The 21,814-nt window shown below is 40.8% G+C and overlaps 1 protein-coding gene across 2 annotated transcripts in view; it reads right to left on the bottom strand.

Moving 5' to 3' along the window:
- Positions 1–4,136: 4,136 nt before the first annotated feature.
- Positions 4,137–21,814, bottom strand: part of Su(var)3-3 (lysine-specific histone demethylase Su(var)3-3) — a 121,796-nt gene continuing 104,118 nt past the window's right edge. For both annotated transcript variants that reach the window (XM_070102259.1, XM_070102262.1), the window contains exons 15-16: positions 4,954–5,138; positions 4,137–4,452 (exon numbers count right to left, since the gene is read on the bottom strand). In XM_070102259.1, coding sequence (XP_069958360.1) covers positions 4,272–4,452; positions 4,954–5,138 — 366 coding nt within the window. In that variant the 3' untranslated portion in view covers positions 4,137–4,271. The remainder of the gene's footprint in view (positions 4,453–4,953; positions 5,139–21,814) is intronic.

Here is a 21,814-nt window from a genome sequence, read left to right as displayed (position 1 = left end):
AGCCTGTTTCAGTGTTCATCCTCTGTAATGTGCTTGTGTAGTAATAACAGGAGAGACTATGTGATGGCAGGGTTTACTGTTTTCAGGAGGATTCTTGCTAAGACTTCAGAGATGGTGAAGCTGCCTTTGTTTTGTTTAATTGTATTAGAAACAGCAATTAGTGCTGATTCAAGGCACTTGCGTCTGCAGATATTAGTTTCTTTGATCACTAATCAGGCATCCCTGAATTTCATGAGATGATTGGTGGAATTTTGGTGTTGTACGGAGGCATTGTTCAAGTCATTGCTCCTACATGCGCAAATGTGTTCATTGACTCAGGTTTCGAGGTTTCTTGCTGTTTCACTTACATAAATCCTGTCGCAGCCTCCACAGGGTATAGTGTAAACCCCTGCATTGACTGGTTCATGGTACTTGATTTTGTCCTGGTTAGAAGTAATGGGGACTCTAGTGTTAGCTTGTGCAAGTACTTTAGAAACATTCATTGCAACCTGTCTGCTGGGAAGAATTATAACTTTGTTAGGAGTGGTGTTGGTGCATGGAGAATTAATGATCTGAAGAGCTCTTTTCTTGCAGTCTTTGATGAAAAAGGAAGGAAAATGTAAATCAGTGAAGGTATGTACATTCCTCATCAAGAAACTCAGGACTACAAATTCGGTATGTCCTTAGGAAAAATTCGATGATGATGCTTCTTTTGGTCTTAGTATCTTGACTGGAATAGAAGTTTGTGAGATCATTTTTATTTGTAGGTTTCCGGTAAACTTGAAATCTTAGGTTGTTATCTGCTTTGTGAATGAGGACGTCTAGAAAAGGTAGCTTGTCATTGGACTCGTCTTCTAGTGTAAACTGGATTGCCGGTTCAACTGCATTGAGCCTTGCCTGAAGATTCTGTACATCAAAATGTTTGAGGAAATGATGTTGGCGAAGTGCTCAGCCTCTGTGCGTTCCATGTACAACTTGTCTAAGATGGCACTGATGGGGGACCCCATTCCCATGCTGTAGGTTTGTTTGTAGAGCTTGTTCTTGAAAGAAAAACAGTTGAAATTAATGCGGAGTTCAATCAGGTCAACAAAATGTCCAGGAGATAGAGGAAAATTAAGGTCCTGATTGAGTTTACGTCACAGAACCTCGATGGCTTGTGTGGTAGGTAATTTAGTGAAGAGGGAAGTTAAGTCCAAACTGTTTAGTTTCTTGTTACAGATGGAGAGGTTTCGCATGCAGGTGAGAAGGTCGCCTGAATGCTTAAGATGAGTGGGGCTGATGGTCCCCAGAAGGCAAGAAAGATGTTTGGCAAGAACTCCTGCTAGTCTCTGTGATGCATTGCCTATACCTGATGTGATTGGTCTGAGAGGAATATTATGTTTATGGGTCTTGGGTAAACCATACATTGTCTGGTTCTGTATAGGAAATCTTTGCTGTCTCCCACTGTTATGTGCTGAAGGGTTCGTATGTAGACTGATTATTCAAAAGGTCCATCATTTTGAATGATCAGTCTACATATGAACCCATCAGCACTCAACAGTGGGAGACACTCACCAAAGATTTTCTATACAAAACCAGACAAATGCTCAAATGCACTAGTGAAGGGAAGAAACTTCTGTACTTGATACCCAGGAAACCTAAACCAGCACACATGTATGGTTTACCCAAGACCCATAAACATAATATTCCTCTCAGACCAATCACATCAGGTATAGGTAGTGCATCACAGAAACTACCAGGAGTTCTTGCCAAACATCTTTCTTGCCTTCTGGGGACCATCAGCCCCTCTCATCTTAAGCATTCAGGTGACCTTCTCACCTGCATGCGAAACCTCTCCATCCATAATAAGAAACTAAACAGTTTGGATGTAATTTCCTTTATCTCCTGGAGATTTTGTTGACCTGATTGAACTCTGCGTTAATTTTAACTGTTTTTCTTTCAATAACAGGCTCTACAAACAAACCTATGGGAATGGGGGTCCACCATCAGTGCCATCTTAGCCAACTTATACATGGAACACCTAGAGGCTGAACACTTCGCCAACATCATCCTCTCAAGCGTCACTTGGTTACGTTACGTGGACGACATCCTCATAATAACTCCCAAACATTCTGATGTACAGAATCTTCAGGCAAGGCTCAATGCAGTTGAACCAGCAATCCAGTTTACACTAGAAGAAGAGTCCAATGACAAGCTACCTTTTCTAGACGTCCTCATTCACAAAGTAGATAACAACCTAAGATTTCAAGTTTACCGGAAACCTACAAATAAAAATGATCTCACAAACTTCTATTCCAGTCAAGATACTAAGACCAAAAGAAGCATCATCATCAAATTTTTCCTAAGGACATACCGAATTTGTAGTCCTGAGTTTCTTGATGAGGAATGTACATACCTTCACCAAACCTTCACTGATTTACATTTTCCTTCCTTTTTCATCAAAGATTGCAAGAAAAGAGCTCTTCAGATCATTAATTCTCCACGCACCAACACCACTCCTAACAAAGTTATAATTCTTCACAACAGACAGGTTGCAATGAATGTTTCTAAAGTACTTGCACAAGCTAACACTAGAGTTCCTATTGCTTCTAACCAGGACAAAATCCAAGTACCATGAACCACGAACACTATACCCTGTGGAGGCTGCGACAAGATTTATGTAGGTAAAACAGCAAGAAACCTCGAAACCTCACTCAATGAACACATTTATGCATGTAGGAACGATAACTTGAACAACGCCTGCCTACAACACCGAAATTCTACCAATCATCTCATGAAATTCAGGGACGCCTGATTAGTGATCAAAGAAACTAATATCTGCAGACGCAAGTGCCTTGAATCAGCACTAATTGCTGTTTCTAATACAATTAAACAAAACAAAGGCAGCTTCACCATCTCTGAAGTCTTAGCAAGAATCCTCCTGAAAACAGTAAACCCTGCCATCACATAGTCTCTCCTGTTAATACTACACAAGCACATTACAGAGGATGAACACTGAAACAGGCTGCCTCTCATTCAACCTCCAATAGAAATATTTGTCTAACCTATTTTTATGCTATCCAAGTAATAGCTTTTATATCCTTTTACTCATGTGCAAGTTAATTGTTCTGCCATATTGTATTACTACTACCACTACAACTTATATCACTATTACTACTTCTTCTACCACTAGTATTACACCTCACTCTAAGCCTATATATACCCTCTGTGTCCATGTATTGTTTGTATCGGCTTGATAAAGCTCCTGGAGAGCGAAATGTTGCCACAATAAAATGTCACATTAGTTGCACTTGTGTCCTTTTACTTTACAAAACAACTACTGAAGTAATAATGGGTCATTATCACTGACCAAATTAAATGCGGAGCACCAACACTGTCACTCAAAAGCATAGCCAATATTTCTGATAAAGTGAAAACATTTATCTACCAAAATAAAGATAACCAATGGGACAGACTAATATATGAACTTTCTATTTCTATATTTAAAATTAGTATAAAAAAAAAATCCTAAGTCAAAAATATCCTAAGTCGAACATGAATATATTTGCGTTTTCCCAACATATCAGCTATTTCCCACTGAGGCAGGGTAGGAAAGAAACACTTTCACCATCATTCACACACATCACTGTCTTTGCAGAGGCACTCAGACATGACAGTTAAGATGTTACTCCAAACAGCCAATACTGCAAACCCCTCCTTTAAAGTGCAGGCATTGTACTTCCCACCTCCAAGACTCAAGTCCAGCTAACCAAATATTAATATATGCTTAATAAATAAATAACTACTGTCCATGAATAGGTAAATAAGCAAATAATTACTGTAACTAACTAAATACCAGCACTGAAAGGTTAAAAAATGTATACAAATTAAGAACTTGCCACCTTCATGATGGATAATTATCTTAAGTTTCGACTTTATGATGGTGCAAAAGCACCATTGTAAAGTTGAAATATCATAAGTCAACCCATCGTAAGTTGAGTAACAACTTAACAACTGTGTAGCATGACTATATTTGGTATATAACAACTGAATTCTAAATACAAGGTACATAAGGTACAAAACAGAAATATAAATTTTTCACATCAAAATTATATAATATTCTAGGAAAACACTGCACGACTTTTCCTAAATTAAGAGAAATCAAATTTTAACTGATTTAGAGTACAATGTTCTACATAAGCACAAAATAAATTACTCGGTTATAACATTAATATTATAAAGAGCACAAAAAAATATTAGTAAACAAAAATATTAATTCCCACAAGCAGGTTTCCACAACATATAAAGCAAATTCACTTGGTAATTAATGTTTCAATATTGGCCGTTCCATTTGTAGGAGGCGGAGGAGGAGCTGCGTAGGGGCAACCCAGAAATTGATCAGCAATTCGACCTGCTTCCCTCAACCCACTGAGGAAGGCCCCATGAACAGTGGCTGGGTAGTTCCTGATGGTATGTTCTCCTCCAAAGAATAACCTGGAAAATTATTATTTGATGGTACAATAGAAATAATTTCTTTCTGACATGCTGGTCATCTCCCACTGAGGCAGTGTGACCCAAAAAAGAAAGAGGAAAAAAATGATCAATCCAGGACTTACAAATTACAAATCCTTACAAAATCAGACACTTTCTTAAGTAAAGGGAATATTACAGGAATAAGAACTACTGGATTAAGAAACACAGGAAAGTAAAGCTAAGTGTATAATGTAGGAAAATTGATGTTTTTAAGGTATGCCTGGTCCTACATGTTTATAATAGAAAAAAACAGCACTCCTAATATAGTGCTAAATCAACAAATATCTATTGCACACCCATATGAGAGAACAAAATTACTGTACCTTCCTGGGCAACTAGTTGGTTTACCAACTTCCTACCATAGAATTCTTTACAGTTATAAGACAGGGTGGTAGTACCTCCACGAGTGGTACTTATTCAACAATATTTTTTTTCTAAAAAAAGATCAGACTAAAAACATACCTGGGAGGTGGGGTGGAAGTATCTGCTGAGTTCTGCAAGTTCTGTGAACTCTGGTTGGAAGGAGGAAGTGAAATAGGTGTAGCTAGGATGTCATAGTCATTTCCAGAAGCTCCAGTAGAAACAAAAGAGTAGGATCCCCTTGACCAGGGATCAGCTCGCCAGCGTGTTACAACAGTTTCCTTGGGCTGAAAACAAGTCGCTTTACTAAACACCAAAACTGCTTGGTGTATTTTTATTATATCACCCCCTTAGCATCTTTCACCAGGAACAGGTAATCCAAAGAGATTATGAGGCTAAAGTGGCAAGGGATTCAAAGACTAACCCAAAATGTTTCTTTCAAGTATATAGAAGTAAGATTAGGGACAAGACTGACCCACTCAAAAGTAACTCAGGTCAGATTACTGACAGTACTGAAGAAATGTGTGAAATTTTTAACTCTTATTTCCTCTCCGTTTTTACACATGAAGATACTAACGAAAATCCAGAAATAATAAATTATGTAGAACAGGATGATAATAAACTATGCACAATTATGGTAATTAGTGACACAGTCTTCAGACAAATAAGGAAATTAAAACCAAACAAATTCCCAGGCCTTGATGAACTGTTTGCAAGGGTTTTAAAGGAATGTAAAGAGGAACTCAGCAAACCTTTGGCTAGTCTTTTCAACATGCTACTACAAACTGGCATGGTACCAGATAAGTGGAAAATGGCAAATGCAATACCTATTTACAAAGCAGGAGACAGGTCCTTAACTCTGAACTATAGACCAAAAACCCTCACCTCCACAGTGGGAAAATTTATGGAATCAATACTTGCCGAGGCAATTTGTAGCCATCTTGAAACTCATTAATTGATTAATGAATCTCAACACGGTTTTACAAAGGGGCATTCCTGCCTTACTAATTTACTAACTTTTTTCACAAAGGTATTCAAGGAGGTAGATCATGGTAATGAATATGATATTGTGCATATGGACTTCAGTAAGGCTTTTGATAAAGTTCCACATCAGAGGCTACTGAGCAGAGGAAAATTAAGGTACACAGAACAGGAGAAATATTTTTTTCCTGGGTAGAGGCATAGTTGACAGATAGACAGCAGAAAGTTTGCATCAATGGGGAGAAGTCAGAATGGGGGTGTATCACGAGTGGTGTTCCACAGGGGTCAGTGTTGGGCCCTTTGTTGTTCACAATTTATATAAACAACGTTGATGAGGGAATCAACAGCGACATAAGCAAGTTTGCTGATGACACCAAAATAGGTTGCGTAATTCGCTCTAATGAGGACATTAGAGCACTCCAGGAAGATTTGAAGAGAATGATGCAGTGGTCGGAAAAGTGGCAGATGCAGTTTAATATAGACAAATGCAAAGTTCTAAACATTGGACAAGAAAATAACCATGCCACATATAAACTAAATAATGTAGATCTTAATATTACTGATTGCGAAAAGGATTTGGGAGTTCAGGTTAAGAGTAATCTAAAACCAAGACAACAGTGCATATATATTCACAATAAAGCAAACAGAATCCTTGGCTTCATATCAAGGAGCATAAATAATAAGAGTCCTCACGTTGTTCTTCAACTATATACAGTGGACCCTTGAATTTCATGATTAATCCGTTCCAGAGAGTCCGCTGAAATTCAAAATTCACGATTTTCAAAACCATTTTTCCCATAAGAAATAATGTAAATCCAATTAATCCATTCCAGACACCCAAAAGTATTAAAAAATATATTTTTTTACATTAAATGTACATTTATCTACACAGAAAACAATGAGACATGAAGAATAAAACAATAATAACTTGACACTTACCTTTATTGAAGAGTTCTTGATGTGTGGAGGAGGGGAAAGGATGGAAGAGTTACTATTGTTTGGAAGGGTAATCCCCTTCCATAAAGACTTCAGGTACCAAGTCCTTTTCCGGGGTTACTTCCCTTCTTTGTTTTTTTAATTCAACTAGGACCAGCTTGAGAGTCACTGGAGCCCTGTCGCTCAAAAAATTGTTCCAGAAAGGTCTATTTCTGGCGTTTCTTTAAAATTTGCCTAAAATGAGACAAGACAGTCATTGAACATGTCACATACACAGTCTGCAACAGCTTTGTCAGGGTGATGTTCCTCCACAAATTTTTCCATCCTAGTCCACATTGCAACTTCTTCCCTCTCTCTTCCTCTTCCTCTTCCTCTGAAGCAATTTCCTGAGCTGTGGTCTGTTGCTGTTGCAGATTATGGTCTAGCAGCTCTTCAGTGGTTAGCTCTTCATTGTGGTCCTCCACCAACTCTTCCACATCGTCGCCACTAACCTCCAACCCCAATGACTTCCCCAGTGCCACAATAGACTCCACAACTGGCACAGGGTCCTCAGGATCAGCCTCAAACTCTTCAAAATCTTTGTCGAGGACACATTCTGGAAACAATTTTCTCCAAGCAGAGTTCATCGTCCTGGAAGCCACTCTCTGCCAAGCCTTACCTATAAGGTTCATGCAGTGGAGGATTCTGAAGTGATCTTTCCAGAACTCTCTTAGGGTCAATTCAGAGTCCGAGGTTATGTTACAGCACCTTTGAAACACTGCTTTGGTGTAGACTTTTTTGAAGTTTGAAATGATCTGCTTGTCCATGGGCTAGAGGGGAGGAGGGGTATTAAGGGGGCAAGAACTTCACTGTGATGAAATTAAACTCCTTCACCATTTGCTCTTCCAAGTCTGGAGGATGAGCAGGAGCATTGTCCATTACAAGGATGCACTTGAGTTTCAATTTATATTCCAGGAGGTATTTCTTTACACTGGGGCCAAACACTTCATTGAACCAATCAAGGAAAATGTCCCTCATGACCCATGCCTTATTGTTAGCCTTCCACATCACACACAAATTAGCCTTTGCGACACTGTTTTTCTTGAACACTCTGGGATTTTCAGAGTGATACACCAGTAAAGGCTTCACTTTGAAATCACCACTAGCATTACCACACAACATGAGAGTTAGCCTGTCTTTCATTGGCTTGTGTCCTGGCAGTGCTTTTTCCTTCTGCGTGATGTAGGTCCTCCTTGGCATTTTCTTCCAAAAGAGGCTGCTTCACTTCCTGGGGGATGAATCCTTCAGCCTCTACATAGTCCTTGAATTCATTATGAATTTTTCAGCAGCATGTTTGTCTGAACTGGCAGCCTCACCATGCCTTACAACATTGTGTATGCCACTTCACTTCTTATAATTTTTGAACCAGCTTTTGCTGGCCTTCAATTCACCAACATCAGCACTCGTTCCAGACCTTTTCTTTACGAGATCTTCATGCAACTGCCTTGCGTTTTTGTAAGGTAGTTGCTAACTCTTTTTGTTTGATCCACACCAGCAACAACAACTCAACATCGATTATTTGCGACCTCTTTATGTTAGCATATTCATCCCTTTTGCAACACCTGCTTCCTTGATTTCCTTTTTCTTCGCCACGATGGAAGAGATGGTTGAATGGGCCTTCCTGTACATCCTGGAGAGCTCCGCCAAACGCACTCCACTTTCATATTTTTCTATGGTCTCTTTCTTTACTTCAGTTATGTTTCTCACTTTTTTTACCAAAGGGCTGGCACTAGGAGCTTTCTTTGGGCCCATGGTGGCTTATTTAGCGGTTGCAAGCACTAAAACAAATGAAATATATTAAGAAATGTATCAATGAGCGCGTGAGGTGATTGTCACTCGCCGAGATACAATACCAGACTGACACTGAATGGTGTTTGTGTGACCGCTGTGGCTGGGAGGCCGCTCAGACACGTTTCGTATGACTGTGGACTTCTAAACTAAATCACGAAAATCAAGCCAATATTATGAAGAAAAAAGTAGCTGATTTCCAAAATTCATGATATCCAAGGGGGACAAAATTCAAGGGTCCACTGTATATCTTTGGTTAGGCCTCATTTAGATTATGCTGCACAGTTCTGGTCACCATATTACAGAATGGATATAAATGCACTGGAAAAAGTACAAAGGAGAACGACAAAGTTGATCCTATGTATCAGAAATCTTCCCTATGAGGACAGACTGAGGGCCCTGAACCTGCACTCTTTAGAAAGGCGTAGAATTACAGGGGGTATGATTGAAGTGTATAAATGGAAAACAGGAATAAGTAAAGGTAATGTAAATAGCATGCTAAAAATATCTAGCCAAGACAGGACTTACAGCAATGGTTTTAAGTTGGAAAAATTCAGATTCAGGAAGGATACAGGAAAGCCTTGGTTTGGTAATAGAGTTGTGGATCAGTAGAACAAACTCCCGAGTACCGTCACAGAAGCTAAGACGTGTAGTTTTAAAAATAGGTTGGATAAATACATGACTGGGTGTGAGTTGGACCTGACTAGTTTGTGCTGATAGGTCTGATGGTGTGCTCCTTCTCTAAGTGTCCTTAAGTGGATGTGACCTGACCTGACTAGGTGGGTCACTGGTTTAAGCCAAGAGGCAACTTGGACCTACCTTGCATGGGCCAGTAGGCCTGCTGCAGTGCTCCTTTTTTCTTATGTTCTTAACAATTACATTTACCAGTTGTTTTTTTTTCCCAACAAATCGGCCGTCTCCCACTGAGGCAGGACGACCAAAAAGAAAGAAAATCCCCAAAAAGAAAATACTTTCAGGTTTCCCTCCACATTCGCGAGGGTTAGGGGATCAAGAACCTCGTGAATGTTGAAAAATCTCAAATGTTTGGTGCACAAATATATTGTAGGGAAATATAATAGCATTTATTTAGCCAAACAATACTGCTTCCTTAACCTATTGAACCATGAACAATCATAAAACACATGAAAACATCATAAAATATTGTACAGTGGACCCTCGACATTTGATACTAATCCGTTCCTGAGAGCTATCGAAAGTCGAATTAATTTTCCCCATAAGAAATACAGTGGACCCCCGCATAACGATATTAATCCGTTCAAGAGAGCTCATTGTTATGCAAAATTATCGTTATGCGAATGAATTTTCCCCATAAGAAATAATGGAAATCAAATCAATCCGTGCAAGACACCCCAAAGTATGAAAGAAAAAACATTTTTACCACATGAAATATTAATTTTAATACACACAAACTGAAAAAGGCATGCACAATTACATGACACTTACCTTTATTGAAGATCTGGTGATGATTGATGGGATGGGAGGAGGAGAGAGTCTTAGTGTTTAGAAGGGGAATCCCCTTCCATTAAGACTTGAGGTGTCAAGTCCTTTTCTGGGGTTACTTCCCTTCTTCTTTTAATGCCACTAGGACCAGCTTCAGAGTCACTGGACTTCTGTCGCACAACATATCTGTCCATAGTGGCCTGTACCTCTCGTTCCTTTATGACTTCCCTAAAGTGTTTCACAACATTGTCAGTGTAATAGTCACCAGCATGGCTTGCAATAGCTGTGTGAGGGTGATTTTCATCCATAAAGGTTTGCACTTTCAGCCACATTGCACAGATTTCCTTAATCTTTGTAGTAGGCAACTTCTTCAATTTCTCTCTCCCCTCCTCCGAACCAGTTTCCTCAGGTCTGGCCTCTTGCTGTTGAAGTTGATCTAGCAGCTCATCAGTGGTTAGTTCTTCATTGTCCTCCTCCACCAACTCTTCCACATCATCCCCACTAACCTCCAACCCCAAGGACTTCCCCAATGCCACAATTGATTCCTCAACTGGCATAGGATTCCTAGGGTTAGCCTCAAACCCTACAAAATCCCTTTGGTCTACACATTCTGGCCACAGTTTCTTCCAAGCAGAGTTCAAGGTCCTCTTAGTCACTCCCTCCCAAGCCTTACCTATAAGGTTTACACAATTGAGGATATTAAAGTGCTCTCTCCAAAACTCTCTTAGAGTCAGTTGAGTTTCTTAGGTCACTACAAAGCACCTTTCAAACAGAGCTTTTGTGTACAGTTTTTTGAAGTTTGCAATAACCTGCTGGTCCATGGGCTGCAGGAGAGGAGTGGTATTAGGAGGCAAAAACTTGACCTTAATGAAGCTCATGTCCCCATAAAGTCGCTCTGCCATGTCTGTAGGATGACCAGGGGCATTGTCTAACACCAGGAGGCACTTAAGGTCTAATTTCTTTTCAGTTAGGTAATCTTTCACATTGGGGGCAAATGCATGGTGTAACCAGTCATAGAAAAAGTCCCTAGTGACCCATGCCTTACTGTTTGCCCTCCACAGCACACACAAATTAGCCTTGAGGATATTCTTTTGCCTGAACGCTCTGGGAGTTTCTGAGTGATACACTAATAAAGGCTTCACTTTGCAATCACCACTAGCATTGGAACACATCAACAGAGTAAGCCTGTCTTTCACAGGCTTATGTCCTGGGAGTGCCTTTTCCTCCTCAGTAATGTAGGTCCTGCTTGGCATTTTCTTCCAAAACAGGCCTGTTTCATCACAATTAAACACTTTTTCAGGTTTCAGTCCTTCACTTTCTATGTATTCCTTGAATTCCTGCACAAATTTTTCAGCTGCTTTGTGGTCCGAACTGGCAGCCTCACCATGCCTTATCACACTATGTATGCCACTACGCTTCTTAAATCTCTCAAACCAACCTTTACTGGCCTTAAATTCACTCACATCATCACTAGTTGCAGGCATTTTTTTAATTAAATCCTGATGCAACTTCCTAGCCTTTTCACTTATGATCATGATCACTTGAGAGATGCTATCTCCTGCAATCTGTTTTTCATTTATCCACACCAATAAGAGTCTCTCAACATCTTCCATCACTTGCGATCTCTGTTTCGAAAACACAGTTGAACCTTTGGCAAGAACAGCTTCCTTGATTGCCTTTTTGTTGCCCACAATAGTAGCGATGGTTGATTGGGGTTTATTATACAACCTGGCCAGCTCGGAGACACGCACTCCACTTTCATACTTATCAATGATCTCTTTCTTCATCTCTATAGTAATTCTCACCCTTATTCCTGTAGGGTTGGCACTAGAAGCTTTCTTGGGGCCCATGGTCACTTATTTTGCAGATAAAATCACCAAAAACACTGTAATAATACGAAATGTTCCGATTGTATGCTTGGATGTTACCGCGGAGGCTGGCTGGTAAACAATGCCACCGGCGGAACATGTGAGGCTGGCTAAGGCTGTACATTAGACGCGTCTCGGACGAACAGCGTTGAGTGGGTTTTTTAGCGGTATGCGAGGCAAAATCTTAGCGATAAAATGTATCGGTATGTGGATTTAACGTTATGTAAGGCCAATGGTATGCGGGGGTCCACTGTAATGGAAATCAAATTAATCCGTGCAAGACACCCAAAAGTATGAAAAAAAAATTTTTACCACATGAAATATTAAGTTTAATGCAACAGAATAATTACAATAACAACAATAACAATAGATTAATAACAATAGAATAATTGACACTTACCTTTAATGAAGATCTGGTGATGATTGATGGGATGGGAGGAGGAGAGTGTGTGGATGGTGTTAGTGTTTAGAAGGGGAATCCCCTTCCATTAGGACTTGAACTGGCAGCCTCACCATGCCTTACCACACTGTGTATGCCACTACGATTCTTAAATCTTTCAAACCAACCTTTGCTGGCCTTAACTTCACTCACATCACCACTAGTTGCAGGCAATTTTTTCTCGAAGAGTTGGCACAAGAAGCTTTCTTGGGGCCCATGGTTACTTATTCTGCAGAAACAAGCACCAAAAACAGTGATAATATGGAATGTACCGAATGTATCCTTAGATGCGCGCACACTGGCTGGCTTGTAAACACTGGGCAGTTCAGGCCACACATGGACACGTCTCGTATGAATCGTATCGAATGTCGGGTTTTCCATCGAATGCCGAGGCAAAACTTTTGCGTTAAAATGCATCGAATGTCGGATTTATTGAATGTCGATGCCATCAAATGTCGGGGGTCCACTGTACTAGTATATAGATGAATGGTTAAGAGAACCAACAAGATGATAAATTAGACACATATGCAACACTTGGGTATCTTTAATGAGGAAATGTTTTGGAAAAGAGTACAGCATATGTTCAATTTAATTTTTTGTCCATGGACAGTGAATATATTACCAAGAGACTCCAAAGCAAAATTCAACATTAGTGAGGGAAAAAGCTTTGTACACCAAGGCACTATCGTGGCACCTCTGATGTTTCTTATCCTCACAGCAGACATGGATAAAAACACCCATCACAGTTTTGTATCATCATTTGCAGATGACACTAAAATAAGCATGAAAGTCACTTTGGTAGAAGACACTTAAAAACTGCAGGAAGATATAAGCAGTGTTTTCCAGTGGACAGTGGAGAATGAACTCAATACACACACTAAAGTAGGACCCCATATCCACGATATATGTTCCAAGGACTTGCCATGGATACCAAAACTGCGGAACATAGCAAACCTTATACAATGGATCCCTGGTTATCATAACTAATCTGTTCCAGAGAGAGTGACTAAACCCGAATCCGACGCCTTCCGAATTCATTTTTCCCATAAGAAATAATATATGTAAATCCAATTAATCCATTCCAGACACCAGAAATTATTAACAAGAATTATTTTTTTTATAGATTAAATATAGATTTACATACAGAAAAGAATGAGAAATCAAGTATAAAACAATAATAACATCACACTTACGTTTATAGAAGACTCTTGTTGGTGTATGGAAGATGGGAGAGGGGGAGAGGGTTAGGGTGATGTTCCTTCACAAATGTTTGCACCTCGCTCCACTTTGAACTAATGTCCTTAATCTTTGAAGAAGGCACCTTCTTCCCTCTCTCTTTCTCCTCCTCTGAAGCAATTTCCTCAGCTGGTGAACATAAGAAAGCAGGAACACTGCAGCAGGCCTGTTGGCCCATATTAGGCAGGTCCTTCACAAACTATACCACTAACAGAATCGAATTTGACCAACCCAATTTTCAATGCTCCCCAAGCAATAAGCTTTGATAATTCTATTCACTCATGCGCAAGTCCTGCTCAAATCAAATCGTGTGTGTGGGGAAGTACCCTATCTGGTGTGTGGGGAAGTACCCTGGCTGGTGTGTGTGGGGAAGTACCCTGGCTGGTGTGTGTGGGGAAGTACCCTGGCTGGTGTGTGTGGGGAAGTACCCTGGCTGGTGTGTGTGGGGAAGTACCCTGGCTGGTGTGTGTGGGGAAGTGCCCTGGCTGGTGTGTGTGGGGAAGTACCCTGGCTGGTGTGTGGGGAAGTACCCTGGCTGGTGTATGGGGAAGTACCCTGGCTGGTGTGTGGGGAAGTACCCTGGCTGGTGTGTGGGGAAGTACCCTGGCTGGTGTACATAAGGAAGCAGGAACAATGCAGCAGACCTGTTGGCCCATACTAGGCAGGTCCTTCACAAACCATCCCACTAACAGAATCGTATTTGCCCAACCCAATATTTAATGCTTCCCAAGCAATAAGGTTTGATAATTCTATTCACTCATGCTTTTGTGTTTATTGCCTTCTTTCCCAAAGGGCTGGCACTAGGAGTTTTCTTTTGGCCCATGGTGGCTTATTTAGCAGTTGCAAACACTAAAATGAATGGAATTTTACAAAATGCATCATATGAACGCTTGGGATAGTGCTCACTGGCTGATAAACAATGACACACTGGCTGTAAATGGTGTCGAGCTGCTTGGACACATTTGGGACGAATGATTACTACCGAGCTAAATGATGATCACTGACCAAATATTCTGATGAAAAAACGTTACTATATATTTCCGAATATTACAAAATCCGATGACTACAAAATCCAGGGGTCCACTGTATGTAAGTCCTATACATACTTATTATGAAGTTTAATTGATAAATTATGCATGATAAGTGCAGAATTATCACTTGTACACTGATGGGAAGCACTTCACTGCTTCTCTTAGGGTTTGAAGAACTGCCAATTTCTCTGCTTTTGCACTTCAGGGCCATTATTATGCAAAGTTAAAAGGTATTTTGGGGCCATAGTAACCGTGGATAACTGAAACCACAGATACCAAATCAGTAGATATTGGGTTTCAACTGTATATAAAACTCAAGAGGATCATCAACAAGAATGAAAGGAACACACAAAAGATCTGGGAGTAATTACATCAGCTGAGCTTTCTTTCAGAAAATGCAATAAGGCAAATGCCCTGACAGCCAGGTAGATGATGGGGATGGATAATGAGAATTTACAAAACAAGAGATATAGTATACTGCTCAATGTTGATGGCCACTTCAAGGCAGGAGATACCATACCAGAGCTGGAACATTTACAGATTTCGTTGACTGCCCGCATAGAGCCAATAGAGTATTTAAATTACTGGAAATGCCTTAAAGTTCTAAATATGCACTCACTGGAGTAAAGGAGAGAAATACATGACAATATATACCTGGAAAGTACTCAAGACTGTAGCCCCAAACCTGCACACTGCCACAACAACACACTGGAGTGAGAGGTATGGCAGGAAATGTAAAATTAACCCAGTGAAAAGAAGAAGCGCCACAGGCACAATACGGAAACACTGTATCAACATACGTGGCCTCACACTATTCAACGTCTCACCAGAAGATATCAGAAACACTGCTGGGACAAGTGTAAAAGTGTTCAAGAGGAAACTGGACAAGTATCTTCACAAGGTGCCAGATCAACCTGGCTGTGATGGATATGTGGGCCAGCGGGCCACCAGCAGGAAAAGCCTGGTTGACCAGGCAAGCTCCCAGAGCCCTAGCCCAAGGCCGGGCTCCGGGAGCAGAAAAGCTCTCGGAATTCATCAAAGGTATAAATGGATGCCATGCGCTCAACACTTCCTGAAAAAAATATTTTTCAGTTATACCTCATACTTAAATTTTATGTAAGCAAGCCCCGCCACTGCTGTAACTACTGCTTCACCACTCCACTATAACCTCAAGATACGGCAAAAAATTTTCTGCAGTAATGATACCCTAGTGTTGCACATGTCTTGTTCACCAACTCGTCAGTATTAGTATATACTTTTGATTCTATGATATTTATACAGTACATTCGACATAAAACACCAGAATCATGGCTCTTGAAATGATAATGACACGTCTGCAAACAAACCACTGTATGGGCGGGAATTGAACTTGCGGCTAGTAAGTCATAAAACTCCAATCCAATGCATTAGCCACTGAATCAGCTGGCTACAATAAGATTCATCCAACTACAGTGGACCCCCGCATACCGCACACATCGCATACCGTACAATCCGCATACCGCTCGCTTTTTTCGCAAAAATTTTGCCTCGCATACCGCCCAAAAACCCGCTCACCGCCCTTCGTCCGAGACGCGTCCACTGTGCGGCCTGAGCCACGCTCACATGTTCCGCCAGTGGCATTGTTTACCAGCCAGCCTCCGCGGTAACATCCAAGCATACAATCGGAACATTTCGTATTATTACAGTGTTTTTGGTGATTTTTTCTGGAAAATAAGTGACCATGGGCCCCAAGAAAGCTTCTAGTGCCAACCCTACAGCAATAAGGGTGAGAATTACTATAGAGATGAAGAAAAAGATCATTGATAAGTATGAAAGTGGAGTGCGTGTCTCTGAGCTGGCCAGGTTGTATAATAAACCCCAATCAATCATCGCTACTATTGGTGGTACAGCTGCTGTACCACCGTCAGCTGCTGCTGCACTGTCAGCTGCTGCTGCACTGTCAGCTGCTGCTGCTGTTGTACCACCGTCAGCTGCTGCTGCTGCTGTAGCATCGTCTGCTGCTGCTGTAGCATCGTCTGCTGCTGCTGTAGCATCGTCTGCTGCTGCTGTAGCATCGTCTGCTGCTGCTGTAGCATCGTCTGCTGCTGCTGTAGCATCGTCTGTTGCTGCTGTAGCATCGTCTGCTGCTGCTGTAGCATCGTCTGTTGCTGCTGTAGCATCGTCTGTTGCTGCTGTACCACCGTCAGCTGCTGCTGCTGCTGTAGCACCGTTGTTGGTGTGGCTTATTGAGAATACCAAGAAACAATTAACCCCAGAGGATTTGCCACCCAGGATAACCCAAAAAAGTCAGTGTCATCGAAGACTGTCTAACTTATTTCCATTGGGGTCCTTAATCTTGTCTCCCAGGATGCAACCCACACCAGTCGACTAACACCCAGGTGAACAGGGAAAAATGCCTGGAACTAGTGCTCATATTGGTGAATTTAAAGCCAGCAAAGGTTGGTTTGAGAGATTTAAGAATCGTAGTGGCATACACAGCGTGATAAAGCCTGTTCTGGAAGAAAATACCAAACAGGACCTACAGTACTCAGGAGGAAAAGGCACTCCCAGGACACAGTGTCTCATCAGTCATTGCTGCATCTTCAATAAAGGTAAGTGTCATTTATTCTTCATTTAGTAGAGTAGTACATGCACAATATATACTGTGCATGTACTACTCTACTATTGTGCATGTATCCTTCTCTTTGTGTGTAGGAAAATGTATATTTCATGTGGTAAAATTTTTTTTTCATACTTTTGGGTGTCTTGCACGGATTAATTTGATTTCCATTATTTCTTATGGGGAAAATTCATTCGCATACCGAACATTTCGAATAACAACCAGCCCTCTTGCACGGATTATGGTCGCTATGCTGGGGTCCACTGTATATATATTTATACACCATTGGAAGGTTAGCATAGGCATCACTGTGACCACAGATGCATGATTTTACAGATGAATTTCCTGTCTGTGTGGCCATCATGAACTCTAGCTCAAGTCTCCTGAAAGCTGGGGAGGCTTTGATGGGACTTGAGCTATCATTTTCCCTAGTTTCTGGTATATTTTTTTCACAATAAATACATGTTTCTACCCCATAATCCAAATGACCCTTACTGGTACACTGTATAGTGCACCAGTAAATGGACTACGACAAAATTGAAGAACCTTGAACCAGTCAATGCAGGGGCTCATACTATCTCCTGTGGAGGCTGTGACAGAATATACGTTGGCAAAACAGCAAGAAACCTCAAAGCACATCTGAATGAACATATTAACACATGTAGGAAGGATAACTTGAACAAAGCCTGCGTACAACGCCGGAATTCCGCCAACCATCTGATAATATTTAATGACACCCAACTAGTGATTAAAGAATGAAATTTCCACAGATGCAAATGCCTTGAATCATCATTAATCACCATTTTCAACACAAACAGAATAAAAGTAGCTTCATAATCTCTGAAATATTAGCAAGAATTCTCATTACAATAATAAACCCTGCCATCACAGCTGCTAGTACCACCACTACTACTACCTACAGCAATTATATTATGCTTTTACATCTCTAATACCTATATATACCCTCTGTGTCCCTATACTGATTGTAACGCCTTGACAGAGCTCCTGGTGAGCAAAACGTTGCTACAATAAAATGTTACATTAGTTGTACTTGCGTTCTATTTTTACCTAACAAATATATTAATAAACTGCCCATTATACATTAGGTCTCACCAATACGAACATTTCTACATCTCCCAGTACTGTCCACACCTACAGTACTCTACAAACATTTCTACATCTCCCAGTACTGTCCACACCTACAGTACTCTACAAACATTTCTACATCTCCCAGTACTGTCTCAGTACTCTACAAACATTTCTACACCTAATACAGAACATTTCTACACATCTCCTACAGTACATCTCCCAGTACCTACACCTACAGTACTCTACAAACATTTCTACATCTCCCAGTACTGTCCACACCTACAGTACTCTACAAACATTTCTACATCTCCCAGTACTGTCCACACCTACAGTACTCTACAAACATTTCTACATCTCCCAGTACTGTCTACACCTACAGTACTCTACAAACATTTCTACATCTCCCAGTACTGTCTACACCTACAGTACTCTACAAACATTTCTACATCTCCCAGTACTGTCTACACCTACAGTACTCTACAAACATTTCTACATCTCCCAGTACTGTCTACACCTACAGTACTCTACAAACATTTCTACATCTCCCAGTACTGTCTACACCTACAGTACTCTACAAACATTTCTACATCTCCCAGTACTGTCCACACCTACAGTACTCTACAAACATTTCTACATCTCCCAGTACTGTCCACACCTACAGTACTCTACAAACATTTCTACATCTCCCAGTACTGTCTACACCTACAGTACTCTACAAACATTTCTACATCTCCCAGTACTGTCCACACCTACAACACTTCTACTTTTTTGTACATACATTTTTGCAGATTTTACTTACACTCTGCATGAAAACCCATGTTGCATCACCACTATGATACAACATACTTTGCTATTCTATAACATCACTATACACTTCCCACAGGTATGGTGCTGTTGCCATGATGCACATGTTGGTACCAAACAGCCTCCCACGAGGGGCACAAAACACATGCAAACTTTTCACTGCATTATAAATTGTGAGCACACGAATCAAGATGTCTCCTCAACAACAAGTACATAGTAATTCACTTATGAAGTATATCCAGATAAAATTAAATCCTTGATATAGAGGCAGGCTTCACTTTACAGCGCTTTGATGTACGGTGTTTCGCTAATGCAGCAGTTTTCAGTTATACTCGTTCTTCATTTATTCAGACTTCCTACAATAAATATATTCACTGCTCATTATAAGCTAAGGATGAAAATATTTTAAGTAATGTGTATTGTATACACATTTTTTGGGCCTAGTTCTATTGCTCACTTAATATATGATAGTGTAAACATATCAGGTTTTTATATGAATTTGAATTTTGGAAGTGAAAAAAGGTCTATGTTTCACTTTACAGCAGTATAGCCTGGAAACTGACCTGCTGTACAAGTGGGGCCTGACTGAATATTGTAAAATTACCAATAAAATGTTACATAAATGGACACAGATGCATCTAATGTGACATTTTGTATTGGCTTGACAAAGCTCTTGGAGAACAAAACATTTCCACAATAAATGTCACATTAGCTAAATTTAAGTCCATTTACCTAATATGCTGTAAATGGTTTAAGATAATCCAAAACTTGCTTTAATCTAATTTTTTTTTTTTTTTTTTTTCAACAAGTCGGCCGTCTCCTACCGAGGCAGGGTGACCCAAAAAAAAGAAAGAAAATCCCCAAAAAGAAAATACTTTCATCATTCAACACTTTCACCACACTCACACATTATCACTGTTTTTGCAGAGGTGCTCAGAATACAACAGTTTAGAAGCATACACATATAAAGATATACAACATATCCCTCCAAACTGCCAATATCCCAAACCCCTCCTTTAAAGTGCAGGCATTGTACTTCCCATTTCCAGGACTCAAGTCCGACTATATGAAAATAACCGGTTTCCCTGAATCCCTTCATTAAATATTACCCTGCTCACACTCCAACAGATCGTCAGGTCCCAAGTATCATTCATCTCCATTCACTCCTATCTAACACGCTCACGCACGCTTGCTGGAAGTCCAAGCCCCTTGCCCACAAAACCTCCTTTACCCCCTCTCTCCAACCCTTTCGAGGACGACCCCTACCCCGCCTACCTTCCCCTATAGATTTATATGCTTTCCATGTCATTCTACTTTGATCCATTCTCTCTAAATGACCAAACCACCTCAACAACCCCTCTTCTGCCCTCTGACTAATACTTTTATTAACTCCACACCTTCTCCTAATTTCCACACTCCGAATTTTCTGCATAATATTTTGCTTTGATTGCTTCCTTGCTCCCAGTCATGAGAAATGGCAGTCTTTACAGTTATCACAAATATTTTATTTTATTAACACATCAGCTGTTTCCCACCAAGGCAGGGTGGCCCAAAAAAGAAAAACTTTCATCATTCACTCCATCACTGTCTTGCCAGAGGCACGCTTACACTACAGTTATAAAACTGCAACATTAACACCCCTCCTTCAGAGTGCAGGCACTGTACTTCCCATCTCCAGGAATCAAGTCCGGCCTGCCGGTTTCCCTGAACCCCTTCATAAATGTTACCTTGTTTACACTCCAACAGCACGTCAAGTCCTAAAACCCATTTGTCTCCATTCGCACCTGTCTAACACGTTCACGCACGCTTGCTGGAAGTCCACGCCCCTCGCACACAAAACCTCCATTACCACCTCCCCCTAACCTTTCCTAAGCTGACTCCTACTCCGCCTTCCCTCCACTACAGACTTACGTACTCTTGAAGTTATCACATATATTTACAATAAACAAAATGCTACAAATGGGACATTACAAGCTTAGCTTTGCTTCTATAGTGAGACCCCACACACCTGACTTGTTAAGAAACAAATGTGGGGGTCTTACACCCACTCCAAACCTGCCTTTTAGGAGGCAGGTGTGGGGGTCTAACACTCTCCCCACACCTGTCTTGTCAGAAGGAAGGTGTGGAGGTCTCACACCCACCCCACACCTGCCTTCTCAGAGTGTGAGCAACTTATACCCCAGCACACCTTATCAAGAGGTTGCAAAAAATCAGGTGAAGATTCATTCTCCTGCATACATACAGTCAGGAGGTGGGTACTGAAGACTCATACCCTCCCCACACCTGTGGTGGAATCACGCCTCTGTACCAACATTATCAGGAGGCAATGTTTTGTTTTTAAACACGCTTGCTGTCCCCTACCAAAACAGGGTGACCCTTGTTCCTAGTATTTAGTAATGTATACAGGAAAAGGGGTTACTAGCCCCTTGCTCCCAGCATTTTAGTTGCCTCTTACGACACGCATGGCTTATGGAGGAAAGATTCTTCTCCATTTCCCCATAGAGTACGAGGTGATGTATTTTAATTTTAGGTTTCAAGAAATGTAATTGATCTCAGTTGGGCTGAGTCTTTGAATTAACCCTTTGAGGGTCGACAGGCCCTCTCCGAGACTCGTTCTCAGGGTCGGACAAATTAAAAAAAAAAAAAATTCTTATGAAAAGATAGAGAATCTTTTCCCGATCATAATGACACC

The sequence above is a fragment of the Cherax quadricarinatus genome, chromosome 81 (assembly GCF_038502225.1).
Source record: "Cherax quadricarinatus isolate ZL_2023a chromosome 81, ASM3850222v1, whole genome shotgun sequence".
In the NCBI taxonomy this organism is placed as follows: Eukaryota; Metazoa; Arthropoda; class Malacostraca; order Decapoda; family Parastacidae; genus Cherax; species Cherax quadricarinatus.
This window is presented reverse-complemented; position numbering and strand designations above follow the sequence as displayed.